This window comes from Pseudoliparis swirei, chromosome 2 (assembly GCF_029220125.1).
Source record: "Pseudoliparis swirei isolate HS2019 ecotype Mariana Trench chromosome 2, NWPU_hadal_v1, whole genome shotgun sequence".
Lineage (NCBI taxonomy): Eukaryota > Metazoa > Chordata > Actinopteri > Perciformes > Liparidae > Pseudoliparis > Pseudoliparis swirei.
The window spans coordinates 18,838,336-18,855,629 of NC_079389.1; the positions used below are offsets into that span (position 1 = coordinate 18,838,336).

At 44.3% G+C, this 17,294-nt stretch overlaps 2 protein-coding genes and 1 long non-coding RNA gene across 4 annotated transcripts in view; 2 read left to right on the forward strand and 1 right to left on the reverse strand.

The window, feature by feature from the left end:
• Positions 1-15,156, reverse strand: part of LOC130203018 (poly(rC)-binding protein 3) — a 68,577-nt gene extending 53,421 nt beyond the window's left edge. For both annotated transcript variants that reach the window (XM_056428926.1, XM_056428919.1), the window contains exon 1: positions 14,856-15,156. The gene's annotated coding sequence lies outside the window, so the exon portion shown is untranslated. The remainder of the gene's footprint in view (positions 1-14,855) is intronic.
• On the forward strand, positions 3,511-4,970 carry LOC130203035 (uncharacterized). Its single transcript, XR_008833427.1, has 2 exons — positions 3,511-3,786; positions 4,771-4,970. It is a non-coding gene; the product is annotated as an uncharacterized LOC130203035 (long non-coding RNA).
• Positions 7,480-10,548, forward strand: LOC130203008 (SCAN domain-containing protein 3-like). Its single transcript, XM_056428909.1, has 2 exons — positions 7,480-8,392; positions 8,474-10,548. Exons 1-2 carry the CDS (start codon positions 7,795-7,797, stop codon positions 9,016-9,018), a joined length of 1,143 nt encoding a protein of 380 aa, XP_056284884.1. The 5' UTR covers positions 7,480-7,794; the 3' UTR covers positions 9,019-10,548.
• Positions 15,157-17,294: the final 2,138 nt, after the last annotated feature.

Consider the following 17,294-nt stretch of genomic DNA (forward strand, 5'->3'; position numbering starts at 1 on the left):
TTCTCACATCCACTTTTTTACAACATAAATAAGTTATTTTGCACTTATCGCACACAAAGGGTCACAAAGTAGAGTAGTAAAACAAATTGGCAATTACAGGGCCCGAAACAATTCAACTGTTAAAAGAGCAAAGTGAAATAAACGGTAAAAGATGGTGCAATAAATAAGATAAGAACAAATGAATAAATAAACAAAACCGATAAGAACGTGTGGTCAATAAGCAGAATGAGAGTTCTGCGTCTCAACATGGCGTCGACCAGACTCGAGCTCCCAAACACAGGACCGAGCTCTGAGTTGTTTTCGCCGTTGCTTCGCGCTCCTCTGAAACAGATGGTGTGACTGCAATACGCCTCCCAATGCCGCCCGGTGACAACACACAGCAGAGCGGAGATAAGAGGACAAGGTTGTGTCGTGCAGACCAAAAAGAACTACCGAAAAAGCAAAGACTCCAAGGCAGGAGAGGAGGGAGCGTTGCACACCAGGCCTCGTGTAATACTAAATAAAATACAATTCAGCTTGTTTTATGAAGCCCAATATCACAAATTAAGAATTTGCCTCAGCCGGCTTAACAATCTGTACACAGACGACATCCCTGACCTTTGACCTCGCATCAGATCAGAATAAAAACCTTTCGCAGGGAAAAAAAAATCAAGAACCCTTCAGGAGAGCAACAGAGGAGGATCCCTCTCCAGGATGGACAGAAACAATATATGTCATGTGACCAGAAGGAATCATTACAGAGTTATAACACATTCAATGAGTCTGACAGAATCGTATGAATACTTCATCGTAGGCATGCTCCACGATCCAGACCTCCACAAGCCAATATCTGAGCACTTGCACTGACACAGATTCAGTATCCCATTAAATAAATAATAGAGGAAGAAGGGGAGGGGGGGGGGGGTTAAGAGCGTTCCCTCCTTCCCTTTACGGAGAGAAAAGGGAGAGCGAAAAGGAGAAAAGAGCACACGACCAGGCACCGAGACGTTCTCGTTAGTTTAATAGGAGGCGATGGACACTTTCGGCATTGCTTCGGTTCATCCAGTCCAAACGTTACCCCTAATAGTACATGACGGAATTGTTAAATGTGTCCCCTCGGGTGGGCTATGGAATTTCGAGTGATTAATGAATTAGGTTGTACATATGGGAAGGTGGAAAAGCACAGCACGGGCTAATGGATATTTTAAGCTCTCCTTTTTTTCCCTTCTTAAAACCTAACCCCATTTCATTACGGCTCCCCCCCCCTCCCGCCACACACACACATCTGCTTCAGCACACGCGGCTGAGTTCTCGCTGACTTAGCATCCCCTCCGCCGCCTGCTGTGTAAAGTGTAGAAGTATACAAAATACATTTTAAAATAGAAAGGGAGAGAGCGTGCAGGGGAAAGTGCGTCAGGGAAACGGAACCGCTATACCGTAGTTTCTCCTCTGAGACGGGAGGACGCAATTAGAAGGAAGAGCCGGATGATGGGACATGGTGAAGTATAAAAACACCTGCTCTGGACTTTACGGCAGGGTTCAAGGACGTGTTGCCCAATAACCTCATTACGGGGAAGGAGAACTCCATATCTTAAAGTCGCTCTATTTAACAAACATGGTCATTGAAATGTTGAGGGGCAATCGAAATGTTTCTAATCTCGGATCGTGCAAATTAAATTTAGTAATCTGCTGAATCCCTGCAATTGATGTCCCCATATCTTACTACTAATGACACTAAAATAAAGAGCACAATTCTCGCTGTTTTGTCACCAAAAAAAACTAACATATATATATTTATTAATATATATATATATATTTTTATATATATATAAATACGAGTCGTGGTATACAGCGTATCAAAGGTTGAGAGATGTGGCCTAAACATTATCTCAAAATAGCTCATCTCATATCTAGATAACGTTATACATTCCAATATAGCACATTTTCTTATTTACAATGTACTTATATATATATTCTTATACCAATCAAGAGAGTTGATCCTTCTCAGTGTTCTCTGGGGGTGTGGTGCACATCTTCTCCAGAGATTATCATCTGCATCGTCTCCCTGTTGTTCTGTTGCACAACAGAAACAGGATTCCTACACAAGCGGTAAACAAAACATTGTGTTTGCAAACTTCTGTGTCCACGTCCGAGGCTCTTTGTTGGGAACCAGCTCTTCCTGTTTTGACCGCTTGCTCGAGGCTACGGAAGAGTCGTATCCGTGCTCCTGCTCCGTCGTACACGAGGTGAGCGTCTGCCGTGTCCCGTTCGGGACCCAGCAGGACAATCTGTCGGGCCAGGTGCGGCTCGGTTGTAGCTGCGGCCTTGCCAAGCGAGCCCTGAGAAGGGGGCGGCGCTCTACACTGGCGGAACAACCAGAAAAAGGGGCCGGTGATGCGGAAACTGTCACGCTAACGGTAGTAGCGTGGCCCCGGTGCGCTAACAGCGGAACAGGGCCGGGGAAAACCCACCACGACGCTCGCGAGCGCTCTGCAGAGTATTCCGAAACTGGGCACTTCGCAGATGATGGAAAACAGGCTTCCGGACGCGCGTGGATTAAGTTATCAACATTTAATGGTAGGAAGTGTAGAACAAACATTCAAGGCGCTCTTCCTCGTGTCCCGGCTCCCGGCTCCTCCCGGGAGCTCAGCCTTGCGGCCTCGACGATTACCTGCGAAAGAGGACGATCTCTCTAAAACACGGAGTTTCCTCTCACCGGTCGAAACGTCACTTCCGGTCCAGTCGCTTTCACAATAAGAGTCCCGTCTTGTTATTGTCCGCATTGTCACTTTCACAATAAAAGTCCCGTCTTGTTATTGTCCGCATTAAAGTCACTTTCACAATAAAAGTCCCTTGTTATTGTAAGTCACTTGACGGAATTCAACCGGCCTCGTCAATCTATAATACTAACATAGTCACTCTCATGCAACATACATTAATTCTTGCCATTTACATTTGCATAGAGTAAACATTACCCCTATGCTTCATAATACATTAATAACAATATCAATATTCTCCCTAATATTTTCTCTTATAATATCTTTCTATATGTATTAATTTAAAACATAAGACCTATGCAGATGTTATCAAAATGAACTATTACAACTTAACAGCTCCCTCGCCACGTCGAGGCAAAAGGGGGCGTGCTTTGCTGCGATGACAAAACCGCGGTGATATCATGACCGTCAGAGTGCAGCAGATAGCCGCCGAGGCATTAAAACCCCACCGGAGGGACTTCCCCCCGTGGCCTGGAGGTGAAGGACAACACGCGGCCTGGCTACCGCTATAGCCAGCTCCATGCACCAAGGATAGGGAGCGAGGACCGACCCTACGCCGGGGGGGGGTTATGTCTAAATAAAGCCTCGGCGGTGTATGAATCACTGTGTCACTGATCCCCTCCGCTTCCCAGACAACAGGCTTGCTTTCTGCAAGCTGTCACCGGCTTTCCACTCTTTTCAAACGAAGAATAAAAGATGGGGAGAGACGGAGACTGCGCGAGGGAGAGAGGGGAGTTGACGTTCATCACTCGAGTGCCGTGGCTTAGCCTAAGAGGCTTGAATAATCAGTATGTTAAGCTGTCAGGGTGCGTGCGCTCGCACCTACCACGCGTTTACAAACTCCCGGGCGCTTTTTAATCAAGCGAAAACGCTGAGAGGCAGCGGCGACTGCCAAGAGCCCGGGCCGAGAGACGAGCTTTAGAATATCCGTTACACTTTCTCCTGACATCACCAGACGTGCGTTTTCACTTTAAGCTCTTCTTCTTCTTCTTCTTCTTCTTCAAAGAGGCGTCGACCCACTGCACTACATGTGAGGGAGTCCTGCAGCAGATTTTGCTGAGCTGTCAACATGATTGCGATACCCGTTCTGTCTCGGCTCGGTGAAAAAACGCATTTCTCCATTTTTTTCTTTTCTTCATACTGTCCCGTAATTTTGCCGCAGTGTCATCAAATAAAATCAGCTGCTGTTGGAAAGTTGACTGAAACGTCTCCCCCAACGGGGCATCCATGGGAGTCACAAAGAGAGAATAGTTTCTTCATCGGAAGCTCGTTTGTGCAGCGCTGTGTTACCGGGGATTGTTTAGCACTTTGGCTGAAGCTCCATGTGTGATAGAAATTAAACATTTATGAAATGTTAAATTAATGACATCATTAATTTAATTAAATCACAGTGTACACAACCCACTATTAATACCATGATCTTGTCATTAACCAGAGTTTTTGTGTCTTATTTTGAAGTCCCTGTCTCCCGTGTCCTCTGTTTCGTTGCACTTCCTGTCCCTGTGATTGTCTGCCCTGTTCCTGATTGTTTCCACCTGTGTGATTGCTAGCCCCGCCCTCATTGTGTGCACCTGTGTCTCGTTCCCTGGTGTCCAATCACCTTCCCTGTGTGTTTAAACCCTGTGTGTCTCGTGCCCCGGTGTGAGGTTCGTACCGTTTAGTTTGTGTTTGTCCGACTGTTTAGTTTGAGTGTGTAACCTGTTTTGAGGAAAGGATTAAATCTTTCTGCGGAAAAGTTGTTGGCATTTGGGTTCTCTCGCTCTCTCTCTCGCTCTCTCTGGCTATGACATCCTGGCATATTTCAAGCGCTCCACTCCACACACAGTTCCTTGAAAATCAGCAAATGCTAGCAGGAGAGCATGGGAAACATTCCCGAGTACCTGCTAAGCTGATCAGCATGTTGGCCTTCTCAGTGTGACCACATGCATCCCTTGTATAAACTAACAGGATGTATAAAGATGCTTAACATAGAGACAAATATATAAATCATCTTTATCCATTATTTTGCCTGCAGGATGGTGGAATCAGGACATGTAAACTCCTCACAGAAGGGCCGACTTCCATCCCTTCACTCACTGGGTTTATCATTCATAAAGTTGTGTTATTCATTTTTACCTTCGCATTAAAAATGCGGAAGTTTATGTTTTGATCGCTGTGTATTTGTTTGTGTGTTATTCGCATAACTCAAACAGTATTAAACCGAATCGCATGGAATTTGGTGGGATGATTGGTTATTATTTTGGGATCGATCGGGTCAAAGGTCAAAGTCATGAAAAGGTACCAAAAAAGTGGCTGCGGCGAAGGTATGCGCTCTACCGAGTGCCCGTTCTAGTTGTTACATATTTTGATATTAATCAGTTTATTAAATCTGATGCAAGCCATAACGCTGCATCCTCACACACTTAGGATCCAGTAAAACAGCGTCAGCTGGATTTCATTTAAATCAATAAAAAAAAACTACATTTCAAAAAAGGTTTTGGTGAGAGAGTTTAACCTTTTACTTTGAAAGGCAACGCTCACAAATACATTTCTCACTGCCAGCAGAATAATTCATGGCACTGGTTGAAAATGTAACGCAGGTCAGGGGTAAAATTGCATATCAGCCCTTCTTCTTTCTATTGCGCAGATCCGATGTCAGACTCGCGCCACACCTTTCATTTCCTCCTCCTCTCGTTCGTTCCACCTGATTTCCTCCTCTCATTTCAACGCCATGCTGCTTCCACAGAGTTCACGGGAAGCGCCTCACCTCTCCTGTTGTTTTAACCAATAACCGAGTGCGCTGTGCAAAGTGCTCGGGAAAAAGGAAGAAAAAAAACGCAGGCAGAAACGTGGAGCCGTGGTTGAACGTTTGACCTCTGATCTGACTCTAAAACATCTTTTGACAAAACACAATCGCTATTTGGAGATGTATCCGAGAAACAGACACTTCAATGAACGTCAGGATCCCAGCCGGAGTCATCGATGAGCGCCTGTGAGCCCTGATGAAATAAAGAATTAACAACGCAAGGGTAATTCTGTCACAACCGTCCTCCATTCTCTGATCCTGCAGCTCCCTCAACTCCAAGCCAACAATAATACGTTGTCGTCACTTCACCAATTGAGCTGCTTCTCCAAACCCCCTGCATTAGCGGGTATGAAAATAGCCCTGACACAGGGAGGGGCGGCCTATTCATGACCACACTCCACCACCCAGAGCGAGACGCAGGGAAGGCTGAAGCCTCGTTCCTGCTCCACCTTTTCCCTTCCCAGCCTCGGAGCCACGTCCATTTTTTCCCCCCTCCCGCTCCCAACTCTTCATCGCTCTCCGATTGATCTCGCAACCCTCCACCGGGTTAAATTACATCTTTTGCACGGAGACAAAAAGGCCCTCAGGTTTCCAGCGATCATAATTCTGGCTTCCACTTCTAAAAAGGTGCCACGTTTTAATTTCGGCCTCCGGCACTACATCACACCGCCGACCCCTCGCATTCTGTTATGAATTACGACACGGGGTTAGATTGTTTTTTAGGTTTACAGCCCAGCTCGGTGACAGAAACCTGCGACCCAATCAAGTGAGTGTGAAGGAGGGAGCGAGAGGTAAAAACAAGTCAGTGACATTGGACTATTTGTGTGATCAGCTGTCGGCTCAACAACTCACAGTCGTGACCCGTGAGGATGACTGTGGGAGCACTGGTCTGCATGGCCACGGCTTGGCAGTCGGCCTTCCTGAGCGCTCTGCAGTCGACTCTGATGTTCTCATTGGAAGAAAGATGGAGAGTGATACCCAAGCGGGACAAAAAAGGGAATCATAATTTGTGGGTGTATCATTCCAGCAATCTTTAGCTTCTTTGATGAGTTAGATCATGGTGTCAGAGAGAAGCGTAGGCCTACAGTACCAGTACCAGTGGTGACAAATCTAGTGACAAAGTGACGGATAATAACTAAAGCTAAAAATATTTTTTGAAATCCTGGACTTTTCAATAATGGAATAAGTTACAATAAAACTGATAATCTTGAAGACCTGGGAAAAAAAACATTGCTTTTTGGACATTTTTACGGAGATAATTTCCTTTAAATTTCTAACAGTGTTTAGTTTACTGATAAAGATGAACAAAAATCCATCTGAAAAAACGTGTGACTGCAATATGTCAACAAAATTAAATGCCTGAAAATATTGAACCGTATCCAATGTTCAGATTTCTGTTATGGAAATATTGGCATATTCATACAAATTCATTAGAATACCTCATTTGCATTTTTTAAGATACAATTTCAGAAAAACTATTTTACAAAAACTTAATGAAAATGAAGAACTGCGCCTAGTTTCATGTTGAAATCTACCTTCTTTTTCTCTTTACACAGCATAATAACTAATAAGCTGCTGTGCTCCTGGTGGTGTGATAGTTGAGGGTGGGTGGGACGGGGCGGCCTTTTTATTGGGATTTTAATTGAATCACCTGTGCACGCTGTGCTGGGTGGGAGGGTCTGTGTAATTAATCAAGTGATTACCTTTAAGGATATAGTAAATAAACGTACACGCCAAGCAACGTGTCTAAAAGATTCATTCATTTATCAGGAAATGTTCAGATCATAGAGATTCTGACTAAGTGTTTAAAAAGCAGCTCAGCAACTGACAGATAACAGTTATTTGACTACTATGCATATATATATGTATACAGCAGGCCTATTCAACTTTGAGTTTAACTACGGCCCGCAAGACTGCCTGCAAATCAGTATAGCTTGGTAAGAAAAAATAAAACTGACGGACACGCCTCTTATATACATTGAGACATCTAACCCAGAGCCATTGAGTTTCACTGTTGCCTCAACCAAACCTGTATGGTTACATCTTTATGTTACGCACCCGTGTTGGTTGCCGTAACCCACTCCTCACTTGCGCTCTGGTCTGGCTGACCACTGAAACACCGGCGCTAGCTGACGCTACCATTAAGCTGCAAAATGTCTCTCTCAAAGCCGAAGCGTCGGAAAGTTGACTGTGAAAACCGCCAGTTCCAAAGTGAATGGACTGAAAAAGTATTGATTTACTTTGCCAGCCGTAATGAGCAACAAACCAATGTGTTTATTGTGCAGCGAATCCATTGCTGTGATGAAAGAATATAACGTGAAGAGGCACTACAAGTCGAATCATGGCTCATTTTCGAACAATTTTCCCGAGGGCTCTGATGAACGGAGGAGGAAAGTAAACAGACTGTTGGCGTGTTTTCAACGAGGGCAGTGTACCCTTAGTCGCTTTTGCACGGAACAAGAGAGAGCCATGATAGCATATATACGCGTAGCCTGGACACTAGCCAGACAGAAGAGGCCCTTTACCGAGTCGGAGACTGTTAAAGACGGCATGCTTGCAGTTATTGATGAAATGATTGTTGACGAAAAAGTGAAGGCAAGCGTCACTTCGTCCATTAAAAAAGTGCCTCTCTCGGACACATCAACTCTCCGCAGACTGGAGCTACTGGCAACGGATGTCGAAGGGAAGCTTTTGGAAAACCTTCGAAAAGCAGAGTTTATGTCTCTCGCTGTGGATGAATCGACTGACTGTACCGACATGGCCCAGCTGTGCATATATGTGAGGTTTTATGATGGAGTGCGCGTTCGGGAGGAACTACTGGGGCTCGTTCCGCTGGAGGGACACACTACAGGTGAAGTGATTTTTCAAAAGATTGTCACGTTTTTTAATGAGCATGAACTGGATTTACAAAAAGTCTGCTTGTTGGTTCCAGATGGAGCTCCTGCTCTGACCAGTAGAGTGAAAGGGCTGGTGGCCGGGTTGGCAGCCGTAGCCCCGCATATGCAGTTTTTACACCGCATCATTCATCAGGCTGTACTGTGCGCAAAGCTCAGCGGCGATCTGAAGAACAACATGGACACTGTGAATTTCATCCGCTCAACCTCCAGCCTTCGACATCGCCTCTTCCGTATGTTGCTTGCTGACGCATCTGCAGAGCACACTGACTCGCTGGTTCATCGTGACGTCAGGTGGCTCAGCAAAGGAAAGGTTTTGGAACGTTTCTGTGAACTCCGCCGGGAGATTTTGTCTTTCCTTCGCACGTGTAAACACTTCTTGGAGCGCATGTTGGATGAACAGTTCATGGCAGAAGTCCACTTTCTTTGTGACATTTTTGGACACTTGAACACTTTGAATCTGGAAGTTCAGGGGCGGGAAAAGTCTATCGCTGATTTGGTTGAGAGGCTGTGCGCCTTCAAAACAAAGTTAACGATTTTCACGGAAGGTTGCTGCACTTCTCACAACTCTGTGCATTCATGAGTGCAGCACCTGGGGCACACGTAACGCCAGTCATGACAAACTTTATGAGAAATCTGACTGATAACTTCACTGAGAGATTCCAAGGCTTCAGTATTCCTATTGAGGTACTGCAGTTTGCTCGTGACCCATTCTCCATCAAACCTGAGGCAGACTTCTGTGTAAAAGCAAAAGAGGTAATGTCTTGCATTGATGAGTCTTCTTCAGATGGAAATGGTTGATGTCCAGTCCTCATTTGCTTTAAAGCAGCACTTGCTGTCTGAGGGTGCAGTGAATTTTTGGTGTAACCATGTTAGCCAATAGCAGTACCCCACAATCAGGAAAGTGGCGCTTCTAATACTAACAATGTTTGGATCCACCGACACATGTGAGTCTCGCTTTTCTCACATGAATGCAATCAAAACAAGGGCACGTTGCTCCATGACCAATGAAAAGCTACACGAGTGTCTCAGGGTTGCCCTTACTACTTATGAGCCAAACTCTGTTGAAATTGCCAAATCAAGGCAATGCAATTTTTCTCACTGAGTCAAACAGGCTCAAAACCACATAGGTCTGATAATTAAGGTAGTTGTGTCGTAGTAAAATACCCTGACTGAGGCATGTGATGCTATCAAACTGAAAATGCACAGAATACAAATCTGTTTTATGGTTCAGCAGGCTCCCTTTTGGTTTGTCTGGAGTTTTAGTTTTTACCTTTAACAAATGTGGACATGAACCTGCTATAGGCACCTTATTTTTGGCTTGTTTGTGATAATATCATGAGTCGGCCCATTTTTTGTTTATCTGGTGGATGCTGTTTTACCAGAATGATCTGGCTATTTGTGTTTATGGATATGAACCTGCAAAGCACCTTATTTCTGCTTGGAAATGTTGTTGAAGGCTTATTTACTATTATTGTGATGGATACTGTTTCAAGATGTTCAGTTTACATAATGCATTTTGGGATATGGACCTGCTGTAACTACCTAATTTCTGCTTGGAATTGTTTTTGATAGTTTCCTGAACAGGCTCATTTATTGTTAATCTGATATCTGAATACTATTATGCTATTTTCAAATTGTTTTCTACATTTGTGGATATGGACATGTCAGAAAAACAATGTCTCATTTTTTGTTTATGTTTTTTTATGTAACTTTTGCACTTCTGTATCAAAGCTTGATAGCCTTCCTGTGTTTTGGAATGGAATTACAGTCTGTAACTGATTATATAAAGTGGAAGATAAGAGATGCGTGTGTGACTGTTTACCTGTGGAAATATACATTACTGTTTTTCATTTTTAGCCATTATTTGACCAATATTCTGTGCGGCCCTCACACCCCCCGTGATTTTCTTATTCGGCCCACTTGCTACTGAAGTTGAATAGCCCTGGTATACAGTATATATATATATATATATATATACTGTATATATTTATATATATGTATGTACTGTATCTAAGTATATATCACAATTCACAATTCTGAAAAGTGTTTGAATGGTTCAGTGCCTGATATGATATATTAATATACAGAATTTTATCTAAAAATAGATAAGTCACAAGTCAGTCTCTTCTGTTGCTGTATGACTCACTGGAAAGGCAAACGGAACGATTAATGACACAATTAAAAGCCAATAAAAAGTTTGTGCATTGTTGTTTTTTACTCAAATGTTGTATTCAAATAAATAGCTGGAACAATACCAGATTTGTATAATTCAATTACATAAAAATAATCAACACTTGAGATACAACTTATACGACCCTGAATATGATGTTCCCTGTTTACCACAATACAAACTAGAATGGGCACTCGGTAGAGTGCATACCTTCGCATATCACAAGATTGGGCATTGAATTATGAACATTTTGGCATTAGTTGCATGCCAATTGGACAAAAATGTATCTTGCTATGGTAAAAAAAAGAGTTTGACCTTTCCTTGACCTTGACCTTGACCTTTGACCCGATTGATCCCAAAATCTAATCAAATGGTCCCCGGATAATAAACAATCATCCCACCAAATGTCATGCGATTCGGTTCAATACTTTTTGAGTTCTGCGAAAGATTTTGACCTGTTCATGACCTTTGACCCGATCGATCCCAAAATCTAATCAACTGGTCCCCGGATAATAAACAATCATCCCACCAAATTTCATGCGATTCGGTTCAATACTTTTTGAGTTTTGCGAATAACACGCATACAAATAAACAAATAAATAAATAAATAAATACACGGCGATCAAAACATAACCTTCCGGCATTTTCAATGCGAAGGTAATAACAGGGTTTCCTTCCAGGTATTTACCTGAACTGGGTTCACATTAAAAACACGGCGAGGCTTCTAGTTGTCGAGGATCATCGACGACCACATCTCGGTCCAAATGACGCTTCATGCGTACTCATTGTGCAGCATCGCACTCTCTGGATGCGTGTCGTGTGTTCACGATAGGTTTGATCGATGTAAAGTTGAACAACCAAGTGTTACAAATTTCACTTCACCGAATTGGAATTCACACACACGGCATGAAACTTGAATCCAAGCCCATGAAATCCCTTCCGTGAAGTCAAATCCAGTTCGCAGTTACATTTCCAATCCATGAACTCTAAAGGCAGCGAACGCACTAACTCCTTCCTTTGTCTGCGCCCGAGTTCCCCTCCATCGCTCTGTGGCGGGCGGCGAGCGAGACGGCAGCCAGTCGACGTCGGCGGCCCTTTTTTCACAGCGAGCCAGTCCCTATACCCGGGAAACTCCCGGCGCTCTGAGCCCTGAGCCAGGCCAGCGGGAGATCCGGAAAGGCTCCAAAAGGGGCCGAGGCACAAAGGGCCAGCTGCTTGCAGAGCGTCGGCCTCACATAGGAGGAAGCACTGAATATGCTTAACACACGTGATCCATCTCTTGACTGTGTGGTTCTTCCAAACGGCCACTTTTCCAGTGGGAAAAAAAGAAGACGTTTGGAGAGAATGCATACGAGTGTCTAATTATCGAGGAGTCATTTGAGCAACGACAAGCAAGTCGACCCCGTCTTTTCCGCCGCCGACATCATTTTGAGAAGCCCGTCCGCTCACATTTCACACGCCGCCGCTCGGCTCGATTCCTAAATCCTCGTGACACCTCGCCGCCCCTGACTGACGTCTGTGACACGCAGGTGTACAAAGCGGCCTGACGTGGCGAGCGTCACGTCGGTCGTCTGCGTCGACTGCATTCAGCTCGGATTAAAGCGCGAGGCGCTGGTTTACGGAGGCACGCGAGTGCACGAGCAGGAGTGTGTGCAAAACACGCCACGGAGACTCATAAATATGTCATTCTACAAGAGGGTTTATGCACGCATTTTTATGAGGGAGCTTACGCCAGAAAGAGATGACGTGCAGTAAGTGCATTAAATATGGCTGCAGGAGAGCTGCTGGGCTCATGTGGGGAGGAACACACACACACACACACACACACACACACTCACAAGTTATATTGACCAGCAAAAGCCTTTTTCTTTTCATTCACACGTCTTTTGGTTCTCTTTGATTTTTCTTGTCGTTGAATGTGTTGTTGATGTAGAGACGTTATTTTCAGAGGTATATTAGAGTTGGGGGCTGTCACAGGCCTGAGTGATTCATTTCTTTTAAGCCTTTATTTAAATAAATAAAAAGAGCCTTTTTTTTTTATGACCAAGAAATCATTTTCCTCGCATAAAAAATGTGGAGGTTTATGTTTTGATCGCTGTGTATTCATTTGTATGTGTGTTTGTGTGTTATTCGCATAACTCAAAGTATTAAACCGAATCGCATGAAATTTGGTGGGATGGTTGGTTATTATCCGGGGACCATTTGATTAGATTTTGGGATCGATCGGGTCAAAGGTCAAGGTCATGAAAAGGTACCATAAAAGTGGCTACGGCGAAGGTATGCGCTCTACCGAGTGCCCGTTCTAGTTGTTACATATTTTGATATTAATCAGTTTATTAAATCTGCTGCAAGCCATAACGCTGCATCCTCACACACTTAGGATCCAGTAAAACAGCGTCAGCTGGATTTCATTCAAATCAATACAAAAAAAACTACATTTCAAAAAGGTGTTTTGGTGAGAGAGTCTAAACATCATCTGTTCATTCATGAAAATACATAATTCACAAAATACAGCCGGGGGCTTGACAATAAAGTCAATCTGCTGAGTTTGCTCTCATTGGTGATGCATATTTTTTGCCCTAATTTGTGTTTTTGTTCATAAGGCAACATAGCATTGCATCCAGCCTGAACTCTGCAGAGGTTCAGAGGCCTCCCATCCCCATGCTCGTGATGATACATGGAAGTCGGAGTCTAATACTTTGCTCTCGCATCTGGCCGAGAGCCAGCTGAGCATCTGAGGCATGTTTCTTCATGAAGAACCGACACCCAATTTACACGTCCTAATAAACCGAGAGCCTGAATGCTTGAATTTGTGACCACCTCCAACAGCATAATTATGGTCAAAAACATCACAAGTATGTTTGCCATGCAGGAAACTATCACAATAAAAGCCTCCCGCTGAAAGCTGCTCTCCCTGGAGATGGCATTCATGAGACAACCCGTATTCCCAGGGTGCTTTGTCACAGATGCTCTTTTTGAGTAAATTAGAAAATGATTAACACAGACAGAGAGGTCACTCCGTCTGAAAGAGAAGGCATGTTTGTTTTTAAAGTTGAAAGTCACGGGCAAACTTTATATGAATGCATTAATGAAGATTGTTCAACAAATTAAAATGCCTTGTCGAAGACCTGAACTTGATTGGATCATATAAATGTTTTGTTTGTAAAGTATTCTTTTTATATTTATGTTGGTGTCATATAGAGATTCAAACAATATGGTGATGTAATAAATCCTCATTTGCTCCTCAGTCAAGCAAAAAAGAAAAAAAACACCAGGAGAAGCATTTCCTCAGTTGTTGACATTGTTGTAAGGTCCACTTTTCAGATATGAGAGAGTGGCTTTAAAAACTCCAGACTGACAGTATTGACGTCTCAAGCACTTTAGCAGTAGCTCTGTCTCCCTCACAAATGCACACACACACACACACACACCACTTCCCCCTTCCTGGTAAAGTACAGGATGTGCAGATGAAGAACTAAGCAGTTTTTTGTGTGTGTGTGTCCTCTGCCATTGCCAGGAATGCTTTCTGGGCCGTGTTAATATTGGAGTTCTCTTGATTCAATCAAGCAGGTCCAAGCCTGATAAAGTGGTGACGCGTTGTGCCATGTCATGCGTCGTTCTGGAGCCAGCGGGCCGCCCCGTGTTCCGACCCGGCGTCGGGGAAGTGGCGCGTCAGCAACCTATAAATAGCCGTCACCAACTCACATGAACACTTTTTTCATGAATTAATTAGAGGATGCAATTTCCGTAACAACCCCCAACCCCCTCCAAAAAAAACATCCCAAAAAAACCAGCGTGTTGTTGCCCTTGTCGACTTGTGCTCTGGGCACACTTAGAAATCAAAAAATATTGTTTTAAAAGGCTCGACTCGCTTTCCCACCGAATTTGCACACGCTCAAGCTGGAGGGTATGAGATTGCAAAAGACAAGCGGGGGGGGGGGAGAAGATGAAGAGATTGTGTGTGGGAGAGAGAGAGAAGGATGGAGGGGGTGATGCTGATATCAGGATATCTGAGGATGAAGAGAAATACAGTGACCTCGCTGATATTATTTCCCCGCAACTGTGTCACTTTTTTCTGAGCCCCAACAACTTAAAAATATGCATTGCAGGAAACACGGAGAGGCCCGAGGGGACCGAGAGGACCGACACAGGCGCGTGCACAGGAAAACAAAAACAAGAGCAGAAGGAGAGGCGCGGGAAGTACTTTTTTAAAGACTCGGTGTACCGGCTGAAAGAAGCAGTCTTACCTGCTCAGAGGTTTCTGGTTGGTGGGACGGAGAAATGAGGAGAGTCAGAAGGGTCCCGGGAGTGGTCTGAGTGGTAAGGGGTGGGGGTAGGGGTGGGGGGTGGGGGGGGCTCCGTCCGACTGAAAGCAGGGCTGTAGGTCCAGGAGAGGGGAGGAAGGATGGAGTGACAGGGAGCAGGGAGACGGGGGAAGAAGAAAACGCTGCTTCCCTCCCTTACTCTCTCTCTCTCTTTATCTCTTTTCTCCCTCCAAATATACCCACGCGCAAACACACACGCGCGCGCGCTGGGAGGCAGACACCAAAAAACCCAGAGTCACTCAGATAATAGGCAGAGAGGGAGTCTTCACATTTACACGCTCTGCCACAGGGGGGAGGGTTCGCGGTGAGGTCTCCGCCCACTCTCCTCGAGGCAGCCAATGGGAGGCGGCACAGAGGGTGCCCGGGCAGCCAATGATAGGGGAGGCAGCCGGTGCCTTGCCCCAGCCAATAAACGCAATCGCTCATATCCAGTTGGAATAATTACAGTGTGGAAGGAGTCGTGGAAAAAAAAGCTTCCTCTTTGAAGGACAGGCGGAGCGCTGCGGTCCGGTGTGATTTAGAGCTGCAACGGACACCACAGGGATGAGGTTCCGGTCCACTTCATCCGGCACAATGTGCCCGCACGGGCCTCTGCGGACCTGGCAGAAACCCTTCTGTTGCCACACAGAGATGGGGGGGGTTCAGTCAGCCGGAGTTTGATAATTACTCATGTGGTCAAACTAGCATCACGTGCACACGATGGCATGCATGATGCATGGCACGTGTTCACGCGCTCTCACACACACACACACATACTCAATTCCCTTCTGCCACGTACAGTGCATTTACACTCGGCATTCTCCAACGGCGCCCATCAACCACACTGAGCCGGGAGGAACAGTGTGACATTTCATCAGGCGCTGTCGGCCCGTCTATGTTCACTGAGGAGCATATACTTCACTTCCACAAGTCTTATTTTATTTGCCTCCCTCCCTCCTCCCTCCCTCCCCCTCCCAATCGATGGCTCTGGCAAAGCACCCAGCTTGATAAATGATCAATGGGGAACTGTCAGGTTGAGGAATGAGAGGCACGTCACCATTCCACTCCTTATTCTGCTCAGGGGAGCGATGGAACCATGCAGTTATATACACCGAGAGACGTGGCTGGAAAGGTGCGCTTTGTGAGGGATGGAGGGATTGTCATTACTAGCCGGAATGCCAGCTGTGAAGGAGTTTGGGGTCTATTTGCAGTGTATATATATATATATATATACATATAAAAACACGTCTTCGTGATGTTTGGCCCTTTTGGACATGAGGCCGGAGTACGCCACAGGTCGGCAGTCTCTAACACGCAGAGACGAACACGATCACACTGCCTTGGAAGCCTGTGGGCACTTGAGATGTGTTCGTTCCCCCTAACTTCCACATGTTTTGAGATGTTTTGAGAGGAAAACCCACGAAGACTCGAGGCATATCCACATGGCAGCAATAAGACAGGAAACACTCGCAGTTAATACTAGAGTAGGTCCATTTTCTTCTGCCATCTCGTCTCCTTTAGTTTATAAAATCCCATGTCAACTTTAATCTGGATCGGCTTGACAATGTCAGCCGATGCTTATGTCTAACCCGTTCCCCAATTTTAGACACGGAAACATGGCTCCATAAATTGAGTCTGTCACAGCTTTATTTAGACGTGACAGGACCATTCCAGAAATAACCACTATGCACACAATACACATGTGACCTGGTGCCGGGAGAGAGGCAACAATGGCACGTGAGATCACAATCCCTGTTTGGTCATTAGCTGTGTACGGGAGGCATTTGTTCTTGGTCATAATTCATTTTATTAACTTCTATTTTATTTATAAGAACTACTAATTGAGTTTTGGGCGGCAACTAATAATTAGCCTCATTATCGATTAATATGTCATTTATTTTTTCAACTGACTGGTTTCAGTTCTAGTAAACTTTTAAAAAAAAATATATATATATATTTACATATATACAGTATACATATATGTATATATACATATATATGTATATATATATGTATATATATATATATTTATATATATATATATATATGTATATATATATGTGTATATATATATGTGTATATATGTATATGTATATATATGTGTATATATATGTGTGTATATATATATATGTGTATATATATATGTATGTATATATATGTATATATATATGTATATATAGCAGTACTATAGTGCATATTTTCTCGCTATCATATACATATATATAAATTGGCTAGGAGTCCCCTCTGCATTGTCGAGTGTACGTACGTGCACTTTATATTTCTTTATATTGCCTCATTTCCACTGCGTGGTACCAACCCGACTCATCTCACTTGGATTTCTTCTTTTTTTGGCGGCTAATGACTCCATTAGCAAATGTTGTG